This window comes from Lontra canadensis, unplaced genomic scaffold (genome assembly GCF_010015895.1).
Source record: "Lontra canadensis isolate GAN:19392208 unplaced genomic scaffold, GSC_riverotter_1.0 scaffold10, whole genome shotgun sequence".
Classification (NCBI taxonomy): domain Eukaryota; kingdom Metazoa; phylum Chordata; class Mammalia; order Carnivora; family Mustelidae; genus Lontra; species Lontra canadensis.
The window spans coordinates 27,442,002-27,461,062 of NW_022631004.1; the positions used below are offsets into that span (position 1 = coordinate 27,442,002).

The 19,061-nt window shown below is 40.1% G+C and overlaps 1 protein-coding gene across 5 annotated transcripts in view; it reads right to left on the minus strand.

Moving 5' to 3' along the window:
- Nucleotides 1-6,942: 6,942 nt before the first annotated feature.
- The window catches only part of PIWIL2 (piwi like RNA-mediated gene silencing 2), a 74,578-nt gene continuing 62,459 nt past the window's right edge, over nucleotides 6,943-19,061 (minus strand). For all 5 annotated transcript variants that reach the window (XM_032855855.1, XM_032855852.1, XM_032855856.1 and 2 more), the window contains exons 21-23: nucleotides 9,632-9,885; nucleotides 8,920-9,027; nucleotides 6,943-7,959 (exon numbers count right to left, since the gene is read on the minus strand). In XM_032855855.1, the coding sequence (XP_032711746.1) occupies nucleotides 7,803-7,959; nucleotides 8,920-9,027; nucleotides 9,632-9,885 (519 nt within the window). In that variant the 3' untranslated portion in view covers nucleotides 6,943-7,802. The remainder of the gene's footprint in view (nucleotides 7,960-8,919; nucleotides 9,028-9,631; nucleotides 9,886-19,061) is intronic.

Genomic DNA, 19,061 nt, shown 5'->3' on the forward strand with positions numbered 1-19,061 from the left:
TAAGCAGTTGTCGTGACTGATGACAAGTGAGCTGTTAGTTTGACAACCTTTCTTTGTCAGCTTTCACCTTTAATCGTTGCTAAGATTCTGTCTTTGGGGGTTCTATAGTTTTACATTACATTGAGAAGTGAATGTGCTTTTCTTTAGCCTCAGGTTCTTCAGGAAGAGGGTTGATATTTGTCTCTAATTCTGGAAAATTCCACCTTTATATCTTTCATATTTTCCCACTCATTCTTTCCCCTTTAAACTGCAGGAGCTCCTATTAGACGAATACTGGAGCTTCTCATTCTCTCCGGTCTCATTTCTTGCATAGTTCCCACTTGTACCTCTCCATGCTGCCCTCCCATTGACTGCACTTGTTCCTCTCACCAGTCTGAGCCAATCTTCACGGTGATGTTTCAGCTTGTGGTTCTTCCACATGCCAGTAATACAAATTTAGACTACGTTTACGTGCATGTGGCCCAGGCTTTGGGCTTTCTCACGAATGCCTGTTTACCCCAAAGTTCCTTGTTGCCACCCCAGGATGGTTGGCAGGGTCTCTTTCAGGATCCAGCTCTCTTTGTTGGGGGTGGCAGGGGGAGGGGGGAGGAGGGGGGAAAGACGCTACTTTTGTAATCCAGCACCTCACAGGCGTCTTCCATCCTTAACTAGAATGCAAATCCTCAGTGCTCTTGCCCCTGCACTTTTGTCCCTAACCCTGGGAGCTGTGTTTGTCATCATCAACTATTACCTCTCTGTCTTCCCTTTCTTTCTTGTACCTCTGTATTTTCTTTCCTTCTTCCTTCCCTCCCTTGCTTTTTCCTATTTTGACCAACATTTGTCAGTACGGTCAATTCAGTCTGATATGTTGCCAGACATCTCCCTAGTTTACTCACTTAAAAACATATATTTTAGAGCAGTTTTGCTCAGATTGGTGAGTAAAACTGAGTGGAAAGTAGAGATTTCCCATGACACACAGCTTCCCCCACTACCACCATCTCCCACCAGAAATGGCTCCGGTGTCACAACTGTCAAACCCACACTGACACATCATAATCATCTGAAGTCCATAGTTTACATCAGGATTGATGCTTAGTGTTTTTCATTCTACAGTTTAGATGAATACAGGACATGTATCCACCATTACAGTATCATACAGAATAGTTTCATTACCCTAAAAATCCTCTGTGTTCTGCCAATTCATCCCTCCTTCTCCCCAACCCGGTTTTTTCACTGTTTCCTTAAGTTTTGCCTTTTCCAGAATGTCATATAGTTGGAATCATACAGCATGTAGCCTTTTCAGATTGGATTTTTACTTGGTAATAAACATTTAAGGGGCACCTCAGTGGCTCAGTTCTTAAGCATCTGCCTTCAGCTCAGGTCATGATTCCAGGGTCCTGGGATTGAGCCCCGCATTGAGGTGGGGGAGGGGGGGGTCCCTGCTCAGCAGGAAGCCTGCTTCTTCTCCCTCTCCCACTCCCCCTGTGTTCCCTCTCTCTGTGTCAAATAAACAAAATCTTTAAAAAAAAATTTTTTTGAGTTTTCTTCATGCTTTTTGTGGCTTGATAGTTTTTTTTTTTTTAAATATTCCATTATCTGGATGCACCACATTTTATTTACGCATTCACCTACTGAAGGACATGTTGGTTGCTTCCATGGTTTAGCAATTATGAATAAAGCTGCTATAAACACCTGCATGCAGGGTTTTGTGTGGACGGAAGTCCTCAACACATTTGAAAAAATACCAAGGAATGTGATTGCCAGACAACATGGTAGGTTTAGACTTTGATGAGTCTGGCTAAAGGTTTATCAATTTTGTTGGTATTTTCAAAGAAAAATTCTGGTTTCGCTGAATTTTTTTTTTTTCCTTTTTAGTTTCTATTTATTTCTGCTCTAATCTTTCTTATTTCCGTCCTTTTACGGGTTTTTTTTTCCCCCAGTCATTTAGGTATAAAGTTATGTTGTTTGAATTTTTCTTGTTTCTTAGGAAAGGCCTATATTGTTATAATCTTCCATCTTAGAATAGCTTTCACTGTATCCTAAAGATTTTAGACTACCGTGTTATCATTTTCATTGTCTCTCCAAGCATTTTTTTAATTTCCTCTTTGATTTCTTGGTTGACTCATTCATTGTGTAGTAGTGTGTTATTTAACTTCCACATTTTTTTTTTTTTTTTTTTACGATTTTATGTATATAGGGGCGCCTGAGTAGATCAGTCAATTAAGCATATGCCTTCAGGTCAGGTGATGATCCCAGGGTTCTGGGATGGAGCCCTGCATCGGGGTCCCTGCTCAGTGAGGAGTCTGCTTCTCCCTCTCCCTCTACTCCTCCACTACTCAAGCTTCTTCGCTCTCTCACTCCCTCTCTCAGATAAATAAATAAAATCTTAAAAAAAAAAAAAAAAAGATTTGGGTCACCTGGGTGGCTCAGTGGGTTAAAGCTTTTGCCTTGGGCTCAGGTTGTGTTCTCAGGGTCCTGGGATCAAGCCCCACATCGGGCTCTCTGCTCGGCGGGGAGCCTGCTTCCCTCTCTGTCTCTGCCTGCCTCTCTCCTTGTGATCTCTCTCTCTGATAAATAAATAAATAAAATCTTAAAAAAAAAAGACTTTTTAAATTTATTTCCAATATAGTGAGTGTGTGTGCGAGAGCGGAGAAGGGGCAGAGGGAGAGAGAGAGATAGACAATCCCCCCTGCCAGCAGACTCCCCACTGAGTGGGAACCACTGTGGGGCTTGATCCCATGACCCTGAGATCAGGACCTGAGTGGAAACCAAGAGTAGAAGGTTTAACTGGCTGAGCCACTCAGGCACCCCCATGTATTTGCATTCTTTCCAGATTTTTTCTTTTCTAGTAATATTGCATGTTCAGAAAAGATGCATGGTAGGACTTTATAATCTTTTTTAATTTGTTGAGACTTGTTTTGTGGCCTAACGTGTGATCTATTCTGGAGAATGTTCTCTGTGCACTTGAAAAGAATGTGTTATCCCACGGGAATGTTTTGAATATAGCTGTTAGGTCCATCTGATCCAATGTGTCACTCAAAGTCACTGTTTCCTTATTGATTTTCTGCTTGGATGATCTATCCATCGATGTCAGTGGGGTGTTAAAGTCCCCTGCTATCATTATATTATTATCAATTACTTCCTTTATGTTTACTATTAGCTGCTTTATGTATTTCAGTGCCTCCATGTTGGGTGCATATTTACAATCGTTGTATCTTCACAACGGAGGATTGTACCCTTTATGATTATATAGTGTCTTTTTTTTGTTTTAAAAAAAGTTTTTAGTAGGCTCCAACAGAACCAATATGGGGCTTCAACTCACAATCCCGAGATAAGACCCAAGCTGAAACCCAACAGTTGGATGCTCAACCAACTGAGCCACCCAGGTGTCCTTAAAAAATTTTTCAGGCATGCCTGGATGGCTCAGTGGGTTAAAGCCTCTGCCTTCAGTTCGGGTCATGATCCCAGAGTCATGGGATCGAACTCCACATCGGGCTCTCTGCTAAGCAGGGAGCCTGCTTCCCCCTCTCTCTCTGCCTGCCTCTTTGCCTACTTGTGATCTCTGTCAAATAAATAAAATATTAAAAAATTAAAAAAAATTTTTTTTTCAGTTGGAGTAAAGTTGATATAACCTTTGCCACTTTAACCATTTTATTATTTTAAGTAATCTCTACTCCCAAAATGGGGCTTGAACACATGACCCTGAGACCAAGATTCTCATCCTCTACCAACTGAGCTAGCCAGGCACCCTCTTTTATCTTTTGTTAGTCTTTCTATTTTGTCTGATAGAAGTATTGCTATCCCAGCTTTATTTTCACTTCCATTTGCATGGTAAATGCTTCTCCAACTTTTCATTTTCAGTCTGTAAGTGTCTTTATTTTATTTTTTAAAGATTTTATTTATTTATTTGACAGAGAGAGATCACAAGTAGACAGAGAGGCAGGCAGAGAGAGAGAGAGAGAGAGAGAGGGAAGCAGGCTCCCTGCTGAGCAGAGAGCCTGATGCGGGACTCGATCCCAGCACCCTGAGATCATGACCTGAGCAGAAGGCAGCGGCTTAACCCACTGAGCCACTCAGGCGCCCCTGTAAGTGTCTTTAGGTCTGAAGTTAGTCTCTTGTAGGCAACATATAGATGGGTCTTGCTTTTTTATCCTGTCACCTTATGTCTTGTGGAATGTTTGTTAAAAAAAAAAAAAAACTGCCAAACTGTCTTCCAAAGTGGCTGTACCATTTTTGCATTCCTACCAGCAAGCAATAGAAGTTTCTTTTGCTCCACATCCTTGACAGCATTTAATCTTGACAGTGGTCTGGATTTTGGCCAATCTAATAGTTGTGTAGTGGTATCTTGTTTTAATCTGTAATTCTGTAATGACATGCGATGTTGAATACCTTTTCAATATGCTTATTTGCCAACTGTATATCTTTGGTGAGGTGTCTCCTCAGGTCTTTTGCCCAATTTTCTTTTCTTTTCTTTCTTTCTTTCTTTTTTTTTTTTTTATAGATTTTATTTATTTATTTGACAGACAGAGATCACAAGTAGGCAGAGAGGCAGGCAGAGAGAGACGGAGAAGCAGGCTCCCCGCTGAGCAGAGAGCCTAATGCGGGACTCGATCCCAGGACCCTGGGATCATGACCTGAGCCAAAGGCAGAGGCTTTTTAACCCACTGAGCCACCCAGGCGCCCTCTTCTGCCCAATTTTCAATCAAGTTGTTTGTTTTCTTTTTATTAGGAGTTGTTTTATTTAAGGTAAGTCTTTTATCAAATATGTTTTTGGCAAATATTTTTTCTCAGTCTATGGCTTCTATTCTCATTTTCTTGATTTTCCCCATTTTTTTAAAGAAAGAAAATGAAAACGTACTAAGAAACTCATAGAAAGCTAGGCATGGATGGGGCACCTGGGTGGCTCAGTGGGTTAAAGCCTCTGCCTTCAGCTCAGGTCATGATCCCAGGGTCCTGGGATCAAGCCCCGCATCGCATCAGGCTCTCTGCTCGGCAGGGAGCCTGCTTCCTCCTCTCTCTGCCTGCCTCTCTGCCTACTTGTGATCTCTGTCTGTCAAATAAATAAATAAAATCTTTAAAAAAAAAAAAAAAGAAAGCTAGGCATGGAGCCACAAAGTGAAAGTAGGGTCTTCTCCAATAATCTCAAAGCACTGAGAAATTTCAGGCACAAATTTTGTTTTTAATATAGAAAGACAGTCTATTTATAAATCTGCTTCCTTTTACATACCATTCAACAAAATGTTGCCCAAGTAAAGGGCCCTGCAACACTGTATAGAAATTAGGTTCTGTCTAGGGGCACCTAGATGGTTCCGTTGGCAGAGCACGAGACTCTTCACCTTGGGGTCATGAGTTCAAGCCCCACATGGGACACAGAGCCTACTTTATTTTATTTATTTATTTGAACCTACTTAAAAAAAATTTTAGTTTCTATCTAGAATGAGTTCAGGGGTACCTGTGTGGCTCAGTTGGTTGAGCATCTGTCTTCAGCTCAGGTTATGATCCCAGAGTTCCAGAATCAAGTTCCACATCTGCTCTTTGCTCAGTGGGTAGTCTGCTTTTCCCCCGTCCCTCCCTGTTCTTGTGCTCTCTAATAAATAGATAAAATCTAAATAAAATAAAATGAAATAAAATAGAATGAGTTCAAGAAACACTATACCATCTCAGAATGGAGTTTCTAAATAAATACAAGGAGATGTAGTGGTGAAGCAAGCAGCCAGCATGCTTTGGGAAGGTATTTTTAAGGGTTACAGAAAGAAGGGCAAGCATTATTAGAAAAAGGGGAACGGAGAGGCCACTCTTCAGGCCGGCTCTCACATAGGTAATAGAAACTGTCTGATGGGAAAAGAGATTTGAATAACAAGACAACACACACACACACACACACACACACACACGCACATCCCTCTATCACTCCAGAAGACTGTTAGTGACTTTTTCGAGAAATCTTACTACCAGGTCCCAGTGAAATTACCTTGCTACTAATACTGGAGCTGCATCTTGCATACTGAATAATAAACTAATAATTCTAACAAGTGTTGCAGTTCTAGAAAGGAAAAGAACTATATCAATATATCAACAGCACTATCTCAAACACAAATTTACATTCATACAAATTTGTTTTTATTTATTTCCCACACCACAGCCCAATCATTTCACACTGACACTGAAAAACAAGGCAAGAAAACAGGAATAAAAAGTGAAGAAATTTTTGTATTATATTCAAGCATTTGTCTTTTCTGATTATATAAGAGAAAATGAGTATTAGGAAATCCAACTTCAAAAGAGAAATTCAAAATTCAAAATGCTTCTGAAGAGAATCAGAAAACTGATCAGTTAAGCCAGAGACCAGTGATCCAATTTGTTTGATTCAGTGGTTTTAAATTCCAGGCCTTAGCCTTACCCTGTGTCCTACCCTCCAAAAACACCAGAAGTGCATTTAAGGACTATCAACACTCAAAGTTCTTCAACACAACCTTGAAGCAGAGGCTGGGCACCACAACAAACTGAAAACTTGCTTGGTTTTCTTCTTCTAAGGAGTTTTTTAAGCTAAACTTTGTCTTCTCACACACTGTCATATAAAATGGGAATTTCTGCTTTGTCCCCTCCATGCCATCACACCAAAATATAAATAAAAGCAAATTCAAAAAGGTTAAATAAAACTAGCTTTTAAAACCAGTTAAAGCAAGTTAAAACGGAATTAACCCCAAAGGGGTTAGGAGATTTTAAAACAGGGAAAAATAAACACAAAAAAACCCACAGGCAGAGTGACAACTTTCTAAGCTGAAATGGCTGGACTTTGGCAGGAGTGTCATGTTTTCCAAAGCTGACTTCTGGAAATCTTAAGCTGGATTCAGAAAAATTCCTAACAAAATGAGCCAAGACCCAGGAATAGATTATTGAGCAAGGAAAATGAGTGATTCCATTTACAAACACATCAACGAAAAGAAGGCACATCCAGGAGAAAGGTTTAAGGAAGGCTCACTCTGTCATAAACCTTCCTACCTGTTGAATTTCACCATGTTCTGATTCTTAATTTAAAAGCTGAAGCTTATTAAAGATCAGTAACAGAGCAAATGTGTGTCGGGGGTGAGGGGTTTAAGAAGAAATCAACATGGGACACTGTAAAGCAACTAAAATATACAGAAAAAAACTATCTGGCCTCTCTCAGGAGGCTAATGAGTGGTTCAAGGCCCCTTTTGAAAGCTTCAAAGCCAACTCCTTCACAGGTGTCATAAACTCTGTCCCCAGACAAGATTAGGTCAGAAGGGCCTGACTATGCCACCAGCTGGTTTTACTACGTGCCTTTCACACTTGCCAGCAATAGCAGTATCTTGAAAAACTTTGCCTCACAGGCCTTTTTATTACCTTTCTCAGTTGCCCAAATAAAGTAACTCTCTACTGTAAGAAACCTGAAATGACTTCATTCATTATCACCTCTGGCGCCAGAAATGGGAACTGCGTAGTCAGCAGAACTTCTGAGGTGTAAGTACTGCTCCCACACGTCTGCACAGGGCACGCTGGCTGCAGAGGCTCCTCGAGGCTCCCCCGCATCCACCTCTCCATCTACGCAGGAACAGTGCTGCCTGCACTTGCTCTACAAAGACCACAAGGCAATTTCCAGCTGATATTTAGAATGGAACTTATTTCTTGGTGCGATCAGGTATAAAAGAGAAAAAAAAAGAAGAAAAAATATCTTATTCTACTGGATCGATGAAAAAAACCCACCAACACAAAAACCCCTTCAGTCTCTGTTGCTCCTGCAGGAGTCGCCGCCAAGTTCAGAACTCTAACCTCCCTAACCAGCCCACAGCCTGGTGGTCCAGTCACAGGAAGAACAGGTTCTCGCATAGTTGGATGGCTGGTTCGTGATGCAAGATTTGTCCTGACAGGAAAGCGAGCTTATGGGCATACTTGCAAGGAGCTGGAACTCTGATGGTGCCAGGCCAGTTCCAGTACATGTGGCACAGTTTGAAAGTCAACCTGTAGGCCAAGAAGAAAATATGATCTGTAGGACTCTCCACCTTCAATCTGGGACATGATTATGAAATGGGTGTATGACACACAGCATACTTTTCAAAAAACCAGGGTACTGAGAAATACATGATGCAACTTTGGGGAATCATTATTTTTAAGTGGAACTATTTCCTTTCCACTATTTATAAGTTAAGAGGACAGGGGTAACATGGGTAAATTCCCTCACTTTAGGTGCCCCGCTTTTAGATCAAAACAAGGTGGGGCACCTGGGTGGCTCCATCATTTAAGTGTCTGCCTTGGGCTCAGGTCATGATCCCAGAGTCTAAGTCTGGCATCGGGCTCCTTGCTCAGTGGGGAGCCTGCTTCTCCCTCTGCCTGCTGTTTGTCCTATTTGTGCTCTCTTCCCCTCCAATCCTCTCTGACAAATAAATAAATAAATCTTAAAAAAAAAAAAAAAAGGTTAACAACAGAACTTTTTTCCTCTCAGTAAGAGGCTGCAGAAGGTAAGTACCACCCCAGCAAACTACTGATATAATCTGAGCTCAAAGACATTGGGTCTCAAAACTTGCTTTATGGGGGACCCTGGGTGGCTCAGTCATTGGACTTCTGCCTTCGGCTCTGGGATCATGGTCCTAGGGTCCTGGGATCCAGCCCTGCATCAGGCTCTCTGCTCAGCGGGAGGCCTGCTTCTCCCTCTCCCACTCCCCCTGCTTGTGTTCCCTCTCTCTAATGTGTGTCTCTCTCTGTCAAATAAATAAATAAAATCTTAAAAAAAAAAATGAAGCTCTTAAAATAATTTTAATGTGCACAAGACAGACCAATCCACCTTCAAAAAGATACCATTATTATGAAAGATAAGAAGAAACTCAAAGGGTCAATATTTGGGGGGGAGGGGATTAACCCCATCTTAGCTAGCTGGCTAGAACTAATTACAAGAGAGAAAGAGTAAATGACAGGTCAGCTCACCTCTGCATGTGATCAGGGCTCAGGTTTGCAGTGTTGAGAACACAGATGTAGTGGGTAGGAATGCCACAACCCTGCCGTACGTGATGAGCAAGAAGGTAGAAGTCTACCCTAGGAAGGAAAAAGTACAAAGGAATGATACGGTCAGATCTGGCTACAGAAAGCTGGAAGAGATCTTGGTGATCATTTTGGTTCCTTTACCTAAGGCTCAGAAAGGTCAAATGACTGGATCAAGGACACACACAGACCACCATGATTACAGTTCAGGTTTCTGGATTCAACAGGCTATTTAAGAGTGGTAGTAGGAACTACCAAAACTGTGAGCAGAAGATTAAAAAAGCATGTACGACCTTAGGAAAAGAATGTGCATTCAGTATTTTATACTGAATATTTATAAATACTTATATTTATTTATATTTATTATATGCATTCATATATTTACATAAATATATTTATATTCTATATACATATATTTTATATATAAAAACTTATACATTTATAAATAACTATTTTATAAATACTGAATATTTATATTTAAGAGGTAAAAGCTTTATTGTTGTTTTCTTTTTAATCCTTTTGAAAATATTTTATAATAGCAAAATCTCTGAGGATTCCATTCCATGTCTCTCTAGGCAACCTCCCCATTCCAATACCCAGGGAACAGATAACTCTTCACACCTAGTCTTATTGAAATATAATGTTTTCCCCCACTTACCACTCACAGCTTGTTATGGTATGATCTACCACAGTCCCAGGGGAGGGAGTCACAAAGTGCTCAGTAGCAGCCAGGTACAGATTAGTGCTGATTTTCTTCTGAACTACAAATACTACCATCTTGGGCTGATAATTCTCAAAAGCTTCAAAACACTTCTGTAACTGAGGAATCTCGTAGTTGGCAACTGTCTTTAGTTGGCCATCAGATACTCCATCACGGTACACCACGATCTTCTCCGGGAGACAGTGATTCACCTGCAACGGACATCACGCTGAGGTGAACTGTGGGGTTAATGACCATAGGCAGGAAGAGGCTCACTCAGTACACAGCCCAGAGATCTGGCAGCAGATCCCTCTGATGGAGGGACCAAACCACCATGTCAGAAGGGAAAGGAGAAAAGATTCTAGTCACTTCTAGACTTCCTCAGGGTAGTAAAACAGACCTGGTACAGAGAAGGTGTTATAAAATATGAAAGCAAAAATAAGCCAGTGATGAGTCACATACTATGGCACATACTCAAAGTTAAAAGGAATGGTAGGAAAATTATGGGGTGAATCAATCTTCCTATGATTTGGATTTAACATGAATTACTGTCTAGGCAAAGAACAAGGTAAACTGGTAGAGAAATGCACATATGACTGCACATCCAACAAATCTACCATTTTCACATTTTTTGTATGTAAGTAACATCCGAAGTTGCTAATTAGTGAAAAGGTCCTTTACTAAATATTATCCTAAAGGATAACATTAAACATAAAGGTATAACATTAAACATTTTTAAGTAATTAGTTGGCAAAAAGTCATGGTAAATTGTTTATGGATCCAAATCAAATTTGGATGCTGGCTTGAAATCAGTTTGAAGAATAATATGCTTCCCATTAGAGAATATAATTATGTTCTAGCTGGATTTGATTTCAACGGTTCAAGAGAATAAGCTGTTCTATCTTAAACTAGAAGTTCCCTGAAAAGTGCTTTAGTTTGACTCACAGTAAGTGGCAGTTTGATTCTAATCGCATGGTATAGGTTATTCACAATTCCCCTCAAAAACCTAAATTACTGAATTAAATATACACACAGACTATACGTTCTTTTTTTTTTTTAACACTATTCATTCTTTATACATTACTCTTTTTAAGTTCAATTCAAAGAATACTCTTTAAACATAATCATTTAGAATATTTCTGGAGTTTAAGTTCAGAACTTCAAATATTTTATAAATGTCCCTTTCTTTCTAACACACCTCAAGTATTTCATTTACAAGTGTGTACTCATCTTCACAGTCCAAAACGGACATTAGTGCTCCAGTTTGTACTACTTTTTTTGTGTGTTATCTTTAGCTGTCCAGCATCTATTCTACCTTTTTTGGTAAGAACATTCAGTTTTCTCTTACCCCCTAAAGGATAAGTCTGGGAGGACTATTAATCCAGGTGCACTCCCCTCCCCCAAGGTTTTTTAGCACTCCTGATCTGACGGGGCTAGATAATTTTGTTTTGCAGGGGCTGACACTATAGGATATTTAGCATTCCTGGCCTCTACCCATTAGATGCCAATAGCAATCGCCTCCTGTTTTAACTAAAAATGCCTCTAGACACTGCCACTGCCCCCAGCTGAGAACCACTAACCAAAGGACATAAAGATGACTCAAGTCACATCAACATTACGTTCCTCCTCGTTCTGAATCTTGAGCAGAGAATGAAAATCACTTGGGGGACTCCTGGGTGGCTCAGTCGATTAAGTGTCTATCTTCAGCTCAGGTCACAATCCCAAGCTCTTCGGATCAAGTCCCACATGGGGCTCCCTGCTCAGTGGGGAGTCTGCTTCTCCCTTTGCCTGCTGCTCCCTCTGCTTGTGCTCACGCTCGCTCTCTCTGACAAATAAATAAATAAAATCTTTAAAAGAAAAAAAAACAGAAGAAGAAAACCGCTTGGATTTTGGACCCTCTGTGGTAGTATCTCTTTAGGTCCTTGCTTCTGGAACTTTAGGAGCTACCCTGGCTCCTGTCCATTTCCCAGCTTGATGCTAAACCTTCTCAGCCGTCCTGAGACTCTCTGTAATTTTATCAACTAATTCCCATTTTGCTAAAGTTAACACATTTCTGTAACTTCTCAAAGTTAAAAGGTGTGTTAAAAGGTGGATACCACAGGTATCAGGAAAAAACTCTCAATTCACAGGTAAGGAAACACAGAGGAAGGACACTGGATCTGGGGTCAGGAGATCTGGGACTGAGTCTGATTCTCCTGTCCCTTGGCTATGATCTTGAACATTGTTTCCTCAGTTGAAAAATGGACATACCACTTTACCTTGTCAGGGCTGTTAAGAGAGATAAAGTAAAAAGTATATATAGTTTACTCTTGAGCAACACAAGTTTGAACTGTGTGGGTCCGCTTATACATTAATTTTTTCCAATACAGTGCAGTATTTTAAGTGCATTTTCTCTTCCTTATGATTTTAACATTTTCTTCTCTCTAGCTTACTTTGTTGTAAGATTACAGCATGTGATACATTTAACATACAAAACGTGTTAAATTTACTGTTTATGTTATTGGTAAGGCTTCTGGTCAATGGCAGGCTATTAGTAGTTAAGTTTCTGAGAAGTCAAAAGTTATACACAGACTTTTGACTGCATGGTGGAGGGAGTTGATGCCCCTAACCCTTGTGTTATTCAATAGCCAACTACATTTATTTATTTATTTTATTTATTTTTTTTTAAAGATTTTATTTATTTATTTGACACAGAGAGAGACAGATCACAAGTAGGCAGAGCAGCAGGCAGAGAGAGAGGGAGAAGCAGGCTCCCCGCTGAGCAGAGAGCCCAACGTGGGGCTCGATCCCAGGACCCTGAGATCATGACCCGAGCCGAAGACAGAGGCCCAACCCACTGAGCCACCCAGGTGCCCCAACTACATTTATTTTTAAAAGCTACTGAGAACGAGCTAGATCAATGAAATACAGGTATTCTGAAGCACAAAGAAGGGACATAATGAGATCAATGGAGTGAAAAATAGAAACAAATTCATCTGAAATATTCACTGATATCACCTCTTTCTTTAAAATTTGCTAACCAACCACTGAGTGTGAGATACTATACTTGGCCCTATATAAGCTGGCAGTAGAAGTGAAAAGACATGATTCCTGTTATCAAGGAGCTTAAAAACCTAATAATAGTTAACAATGGTAACTTTTCTAGGTCATCTAATCCAGTCTCCTCATTCTATAAATGATGATTATGGTCTAGACAAGGGTCAGGACATAAGACAAATCACGTTTTTTTTAAAAGATTTAATTTATTTATTTGATAGAGAGAGAGCACAAGCAGGATGAGCAGCAGGCAGAGGCAGAGGGAGAAGCAGGCTTCCTGCTGAGAGGGGAGCCCAGTGCAGGGCTTGATCCCATCCATTCATTCACAGAACACTCAAAGCCACTAAATACAAGCAATTGTGCTAGTCTCAGAAAATTAAAAAAATTACTTTGATACAACCCAAATATTCATGGAACCCAAAGCAAAACTGGGGAGACAGACATATAAAGTAAATGCTAGTGATAAATTATAAATAACATTATAAAGGTGTAAGCAAAACACTGTAAGAATAGAAAAGCATAAAACATTTGTCATCTGGAGAGAGAAAAATGAACATTATGCCTCAGTAAAAGGTGTAATGAAAAATCAGGAGAGGAGTGCCTGGGTGGCTCAGTGGGTTAAGCCGCTGCCTTTGGCTCAGGTCATGATCTCAGAGTCCTGGGATCGAGCCCCGCATGGGGCTCTCTGCTCAGCAGGGAGCCTGCTTCCTCCTCTCTCTGCCTGCCTCTCTGCCTGCTTGTGATCTCTCTGTCAAATAAATAAATAAAATCTTTAAAAAATATATATATATCAGGAGACAATTCAGACAGCAGAGAAGGATAAAAGGATTCCAGGTAAAACATAAGCAAAGGCCTAGATTACAGCTGGAGAAAGGGTAAGAAAGCTACTAGAGACAACTATATGATCAGTTACACATTGGAAAAACTACTCAGGCAACCATCTGAAAAAACAGATCGGGGCCTAGGTGGCTCAGTCGGTTAAGCATCTGCCTTTGGTTCAGGTCATGATCCCAGAGTCCTGGGATCAAGCCCTGCATCAAGCTCCATGCTCAGCAGGGAGCCTGCTTCTCCTTCTCCCCTGCTCATGTTATCTCTCAATAGTTCTCTCTTTCTCTCTCAAATAAATAAATACAATCTTAAAAAAAAAGTAAAAAAGATCAAAGATGATTAAGAATGGGTATTAGGACTAGAACATTTCAAGTTCAGAATGTCAAAAGACACCAAAACCTTCATTCTTACGGTACCACACAAAAAAATCAAAATATAAAAATCACACTCCCAGGGATGCCTGGGTGGCCCAGTCAGTTAAGTGTCTGACGCTCAGTTTCGGCTGGGTTCATGATCTTGCAGCTGTAGGATTGAGACCCACACTGGGCTCCATACTCAGCTTGGAGTCCTTTGGGTTCTTTCTCCCTCGGCCTCTCCCCCTGCTTGCACAGGTGTGCACACAGTCTCTCCCTCTAAAATAAAGAGCAAATAAATAAACTCCTAAAGGGCGCCTGGGTGGCTCAGTGGGTTAAGCCTCTGCCTTCAGCTCAGGTCATGATCCCAGGGTCCTGGGATCGAGACCCGCATCAGGCTCTCTGCTCAGCAGGGAGCCTGCTTCCCTTCCTCTCTCTTTGCCTGCTTCTCTGCCTACTTGTGATCTCTGTCTGTCAAATAAATAAATAAAATCTTAAAAAAAAAAAACCTCCTAAAAAAAAAATCACACTTCCATATGGAACTATCAAAGACCAGCAGATACAAGAAAGCCTTGATAAACTGACTTGAACAAAGAAGAGCCTTCACAGATGAGCAGTGAATCTCTGAAAGATCCAAGAGACAAACGCCAAGAGCGAGTGTGGGTAGCAGGAAGAGGAGGCCCGAGGCTGGAGAAATTGTTATCCAAAACAGACCAGACTGACAGGATTCTTGGGAGGTGGTGGAGGAGGAAGGATAAGGAATTTGTCTTCCCCCACCCCTCCTTAACAAATGCACTAGCAGAATCCCCCTGATGTAAACGGTTTTAGAGTTCATTGAAGGCTTGCAACTTCTCAGGAAGACTTGGGACAGTGAAGTGCAGGTTATTTCTACTCTCAGTATAAAAGCAGCCCTATCGGGACGCCTGGATGACTCAGTTGGTTAAGCTGCTGCCTTCGGCTTGGGTCATGATCCCAGGGTGCTGGGATCAAGTCCCGCATTGGGCTCCTTGCTCAGCGGGGAGTCTGCTTCCCCCTCTCTCTGCCTCTGCCGCCACTCTGCCTGCTTGTGCTCTCTTTCTCTGACAAATTAAATAAATAAATAAATAAATAAAATCTTAAAAAAAAAAAAAAGCAGCCCTATCCCCATGCTCGCCCACACTTCAGGGCACTGTCCTTTCAATCCCAGGATCTGTGCTCTGATTGCTGCTTCTGATCACGTGCATGCGAAGAGGCAGGCAGCCATTCTTGCTACATCTATCTCTCCAGCAAAAGTGACTTCCAGAGGCTTTAATGGGTAAGTGCCATTCATTTTGCTCTTTCTCCTCTTTTGGGGGTCAAACACTGAAACTAGACATTCAAAAACAACTGCATATATGTAAATAATCAGGAAGTGACAATGCATTCCAGACACAGAAATGTGCAAAAATGAACTTAAAAGACCTTAAGTCCCAGCATAGTCATAACCTGTAACAATCAAAAAAAAAAAAGAAAACTAACAAAAACCAGCAAAGCCCTGAAGAAGGGGAAGAATCTGATTTCCAAAGTTACAACATTATTAGATTCAAATGTCCAGTTTTCAACAAAACTCACAAGCCAAAAAAAGAAAGAGGAAAGTACGCCTAAAGGAAAACATTAAATCAACAGAAACCGTTGCTGACAAAGACCTCATAGCAGTTATGCTGACCAAAGACCTTAAAACAATGGTTTTAAAGATGTTCAAAGAACCAAAGGGAGATGTGAACAAAGTAAACAAAAGTGGAAATATTAATGAAGAGAACACCTAAAAAGTAACCAAAAATAACTTCTAGAGTTGGAAAGTACAATAAATGAAATGAAAATTCCCTAGACAGATTCAAATGCAGATCTGAATAGGCAGAAGAAAACAGCAAACTTGAAGACATGCCACGCAAGAAATGCTCAAAGAGTCCTAGAGGATGAAATAGAAGAATACCTGATAGTAATGTGTAGCTGGGCGAAGAAATAAAGATTTCAATAAAGGTTAAGTATTATTGTAATGATGGTTGGTACTACATTTAAAATTTTTCTACATGATTTGTAAGACTAGTAATTTAGAAAAGAAGTATTAGTCTACAACCTAGTGCCATTTACCTTTGGTTTATAACTCTAAATCTTGTTTTTTTACAAAATTTAAAGACAAAGGTATTTAAAAGGGTTATCAGTCTACGTTTTGGGGTATATTTATTTATTTATTTATAAATAAAGATACCTGTATTTTTTTACATCAAATGTCAAAATATATAATAAATTTTAGATATATTTTTTATCTATCTATACTTATATATAAAGAGCTAGAGACAGACCTGCAAGGATCAGAGCTTTTAATATGTTATTGAAGTTAAACTACTATACATTCAAATTAGAGTGTTAGAACTTTAGGATGTTAAATGTAATCCCCATGCTAACCACATAGAAAATAGCTACTAAACATACATAAAAGGAAATGAGAGCACCCCCAACAAAATCAACCCAAGGAGGTCCATATCTTGGTGTGGATATGTAAACCCCATCAGCTGATTTTTCAGCAGAAACGTTGCAGACCAGAAGAGAGTGACGTGAGATATTCAAATTACTGACAGGAAAAGACCTCCATACAAGAATACTCTACCAGCAAGGTTATCATTCAAAATAGAAGGAGAGATAAAGCGATTCACAGACCAAAAGAAACTTAAAGAAGTTCATCACCATTAGACAAGCCTTATAAGAAGCATTAAATGAAATTCTTTGAGTGAACAGAAAAGGTCATAAGAGCATAAAGAGTATTATGAAAGGGGGATGCCTGGGTGGCTCAGTTGGTTAAGCCACTGCCTTCAGCTGAGGTGATGATCCTGGAGTTCTGGGATTGAGTCCCACATCAGGCTCCCAGCTCCTTGGGGAGTCTGCTTCTCCCATCTCATGCTCTCTCTCCCTCTCTCAAATAAATAAATAAAATCTTAAAAAAAAGTATTATGAAAGGAAAAAAATTCAAAGATAAATGCAAACATATAACACAAGCAGATTAATCACTTATAAAACCTGTATGGAAGTTAAAGCACAAAAGCGATAAAATCAATTATACCTATAAATATCAGCCAAAGGAGTCAAGAAATAAAAGAATGTAAAGTAAGACATCCTATACATACGCTGTGGTTGGTGGGGGGTGGGGGATAAAAATTTAATGTTTTTGGAATGAGTTCAAACCTAAGCAAACCATAAGATGTTATATACGAACCTAACAGCAATGACAAATAGATACACAAAAAAATAAAGAAAATGGAATCCAGGCATATCACTGAAGAAGGCCATCAAACCATACGTCAAAAGAGCAAGAAAAGGAAGGAACAGAAAAGAACTATTAGAACAACCATAAAACAAGTAGGGGCACCTAGGTGGCTCAGTTGGTTTCAGTCAAGGTCATGATCTCAGGGTAGTGAGATTGGGCCCACCAGACTCAGCACCGAGTCCACTTGAGATTCTCTCCCTCTCCCTCTCTTTCCTCCCCTCTGCTCCTCCCCTCACTTGCACACGCATGTGTGGCACACCCTCTCTCAAATAAATAAAATAAATAAAATAAATAAAATCTTTAAAACACAACCATAAAACAAGTAACAAATGTTAGGAGTACATACCTATCAATAATTACTTTAAACTTAAATGGACTAAATGCTCTAATAAAAAGAGACAGTGTAACTGAATGGATAAAAAAAAAAAAAAAAAGACCCATCAATATGCTGCCTACAAGAGAATCACTTCGGACCCAAATACACATGTAGACTGAAAACAAAGAGAAGGAGAAGCATTTATTAGGCAAATGGAATTTTAAAAAAAAAGTGGAGTAGCAATACTTATTAGACAAAACAGACTTTAAAATAAAGACTGTAGTGGGGCGTCTGGGTGGCTCAGTGGGTTAAAGCCTCTGCCTTCAGCTCAGGTCATGATCCCAGGGTCCTGGGATAAAGCCCCACATCAGGCTCTCTGCTCAGCTGGGAGCCTGCTTCCCTTCCTCTCTCTCTGCCTGCCTCTCTGCCTGCTTGTGATCTCTGTCAAATAAATAAAATCTTTAAATAAGATAAAGACTGTAGCAAGAGACAAAGAACACATATAATGATAAAGGGAACAATCCGAGGAGAGGATATAACAATTGTAAATAGTTGTGCACCCAACATGGGAGCACCTAAATGCATAAAGCAACTATTAACAGACATAAAGGAAAAACATGATAATAATACAACAATAGTAGGGGAATGGAAAGACATTCCATGTTCATGGGTTTGAAGAACAAATATTGTTATAAAAGGTCTATACTAGCCAAAGAAATCTATACATTTAGCACAGTCCCTATCAAAATACCAATAGCATTATTCACAGAGCCAGAACAATCCGGAAAAATTGTATGGAACCACAATAGAACCTGGATAGCCAAAGAAACCTTGAAAAAGCAAAGCAAAGCTGGAGGCATCACGATTCCAGACTACTGTAGTAATCAGAGCAGTATGGTATAGAAACAAAAATAGACATATAGATCAATAGAACAGAAAACAAAACCCAGAAATAAACCTATAACTATATAGCCATTAACCCTTGGCAAAGCAGGAAAGAATATCCAATAGGAAAAGGACAGTCTCGGGGCGCCTGGGTGGCTCAGTGGGTTGGGCCGCTGCCTTCGGCTCGGGTCATGGTCTCAGGGTCATGGGATCGAGCCCCGCATCGGGCGTTCTGCTCAGCGGGGGGCCTGCTTCCCTCTCTCTCTCTGCCTTCCTCTCTGTCTACTTGTGATCTCTGTCTGTCAAATAAATAAATAAAATCTTTAAAAAAAAAAAAAGAAAAGAAAAGGACAGTCTCTTCAACAAATGGTGTTGGGAAAACTGGACAGCAACATGCAAAAGAAAGACACTAGACCACTTTCTTACACATACAAAAAAATAAACTTGTAATGGATTAAATACCTAAATGTGAGACCCAAAACCATAAAAATCCTAGAAAAAAGCACACGCAGTAATATCTCTGACATCAACCATAGCAATATTTTTCTAGATTATGTCTCTTGACACAAAGGGAACAAAAGCAAAAATAAACTATGGGGGCTATATCAAAATAAAAAGCTTCTGCACAGTGAAGGAAACAATCAACAAAACTAAACAGGAAACTATGAAATGGGAGGGGATATTTGCAAA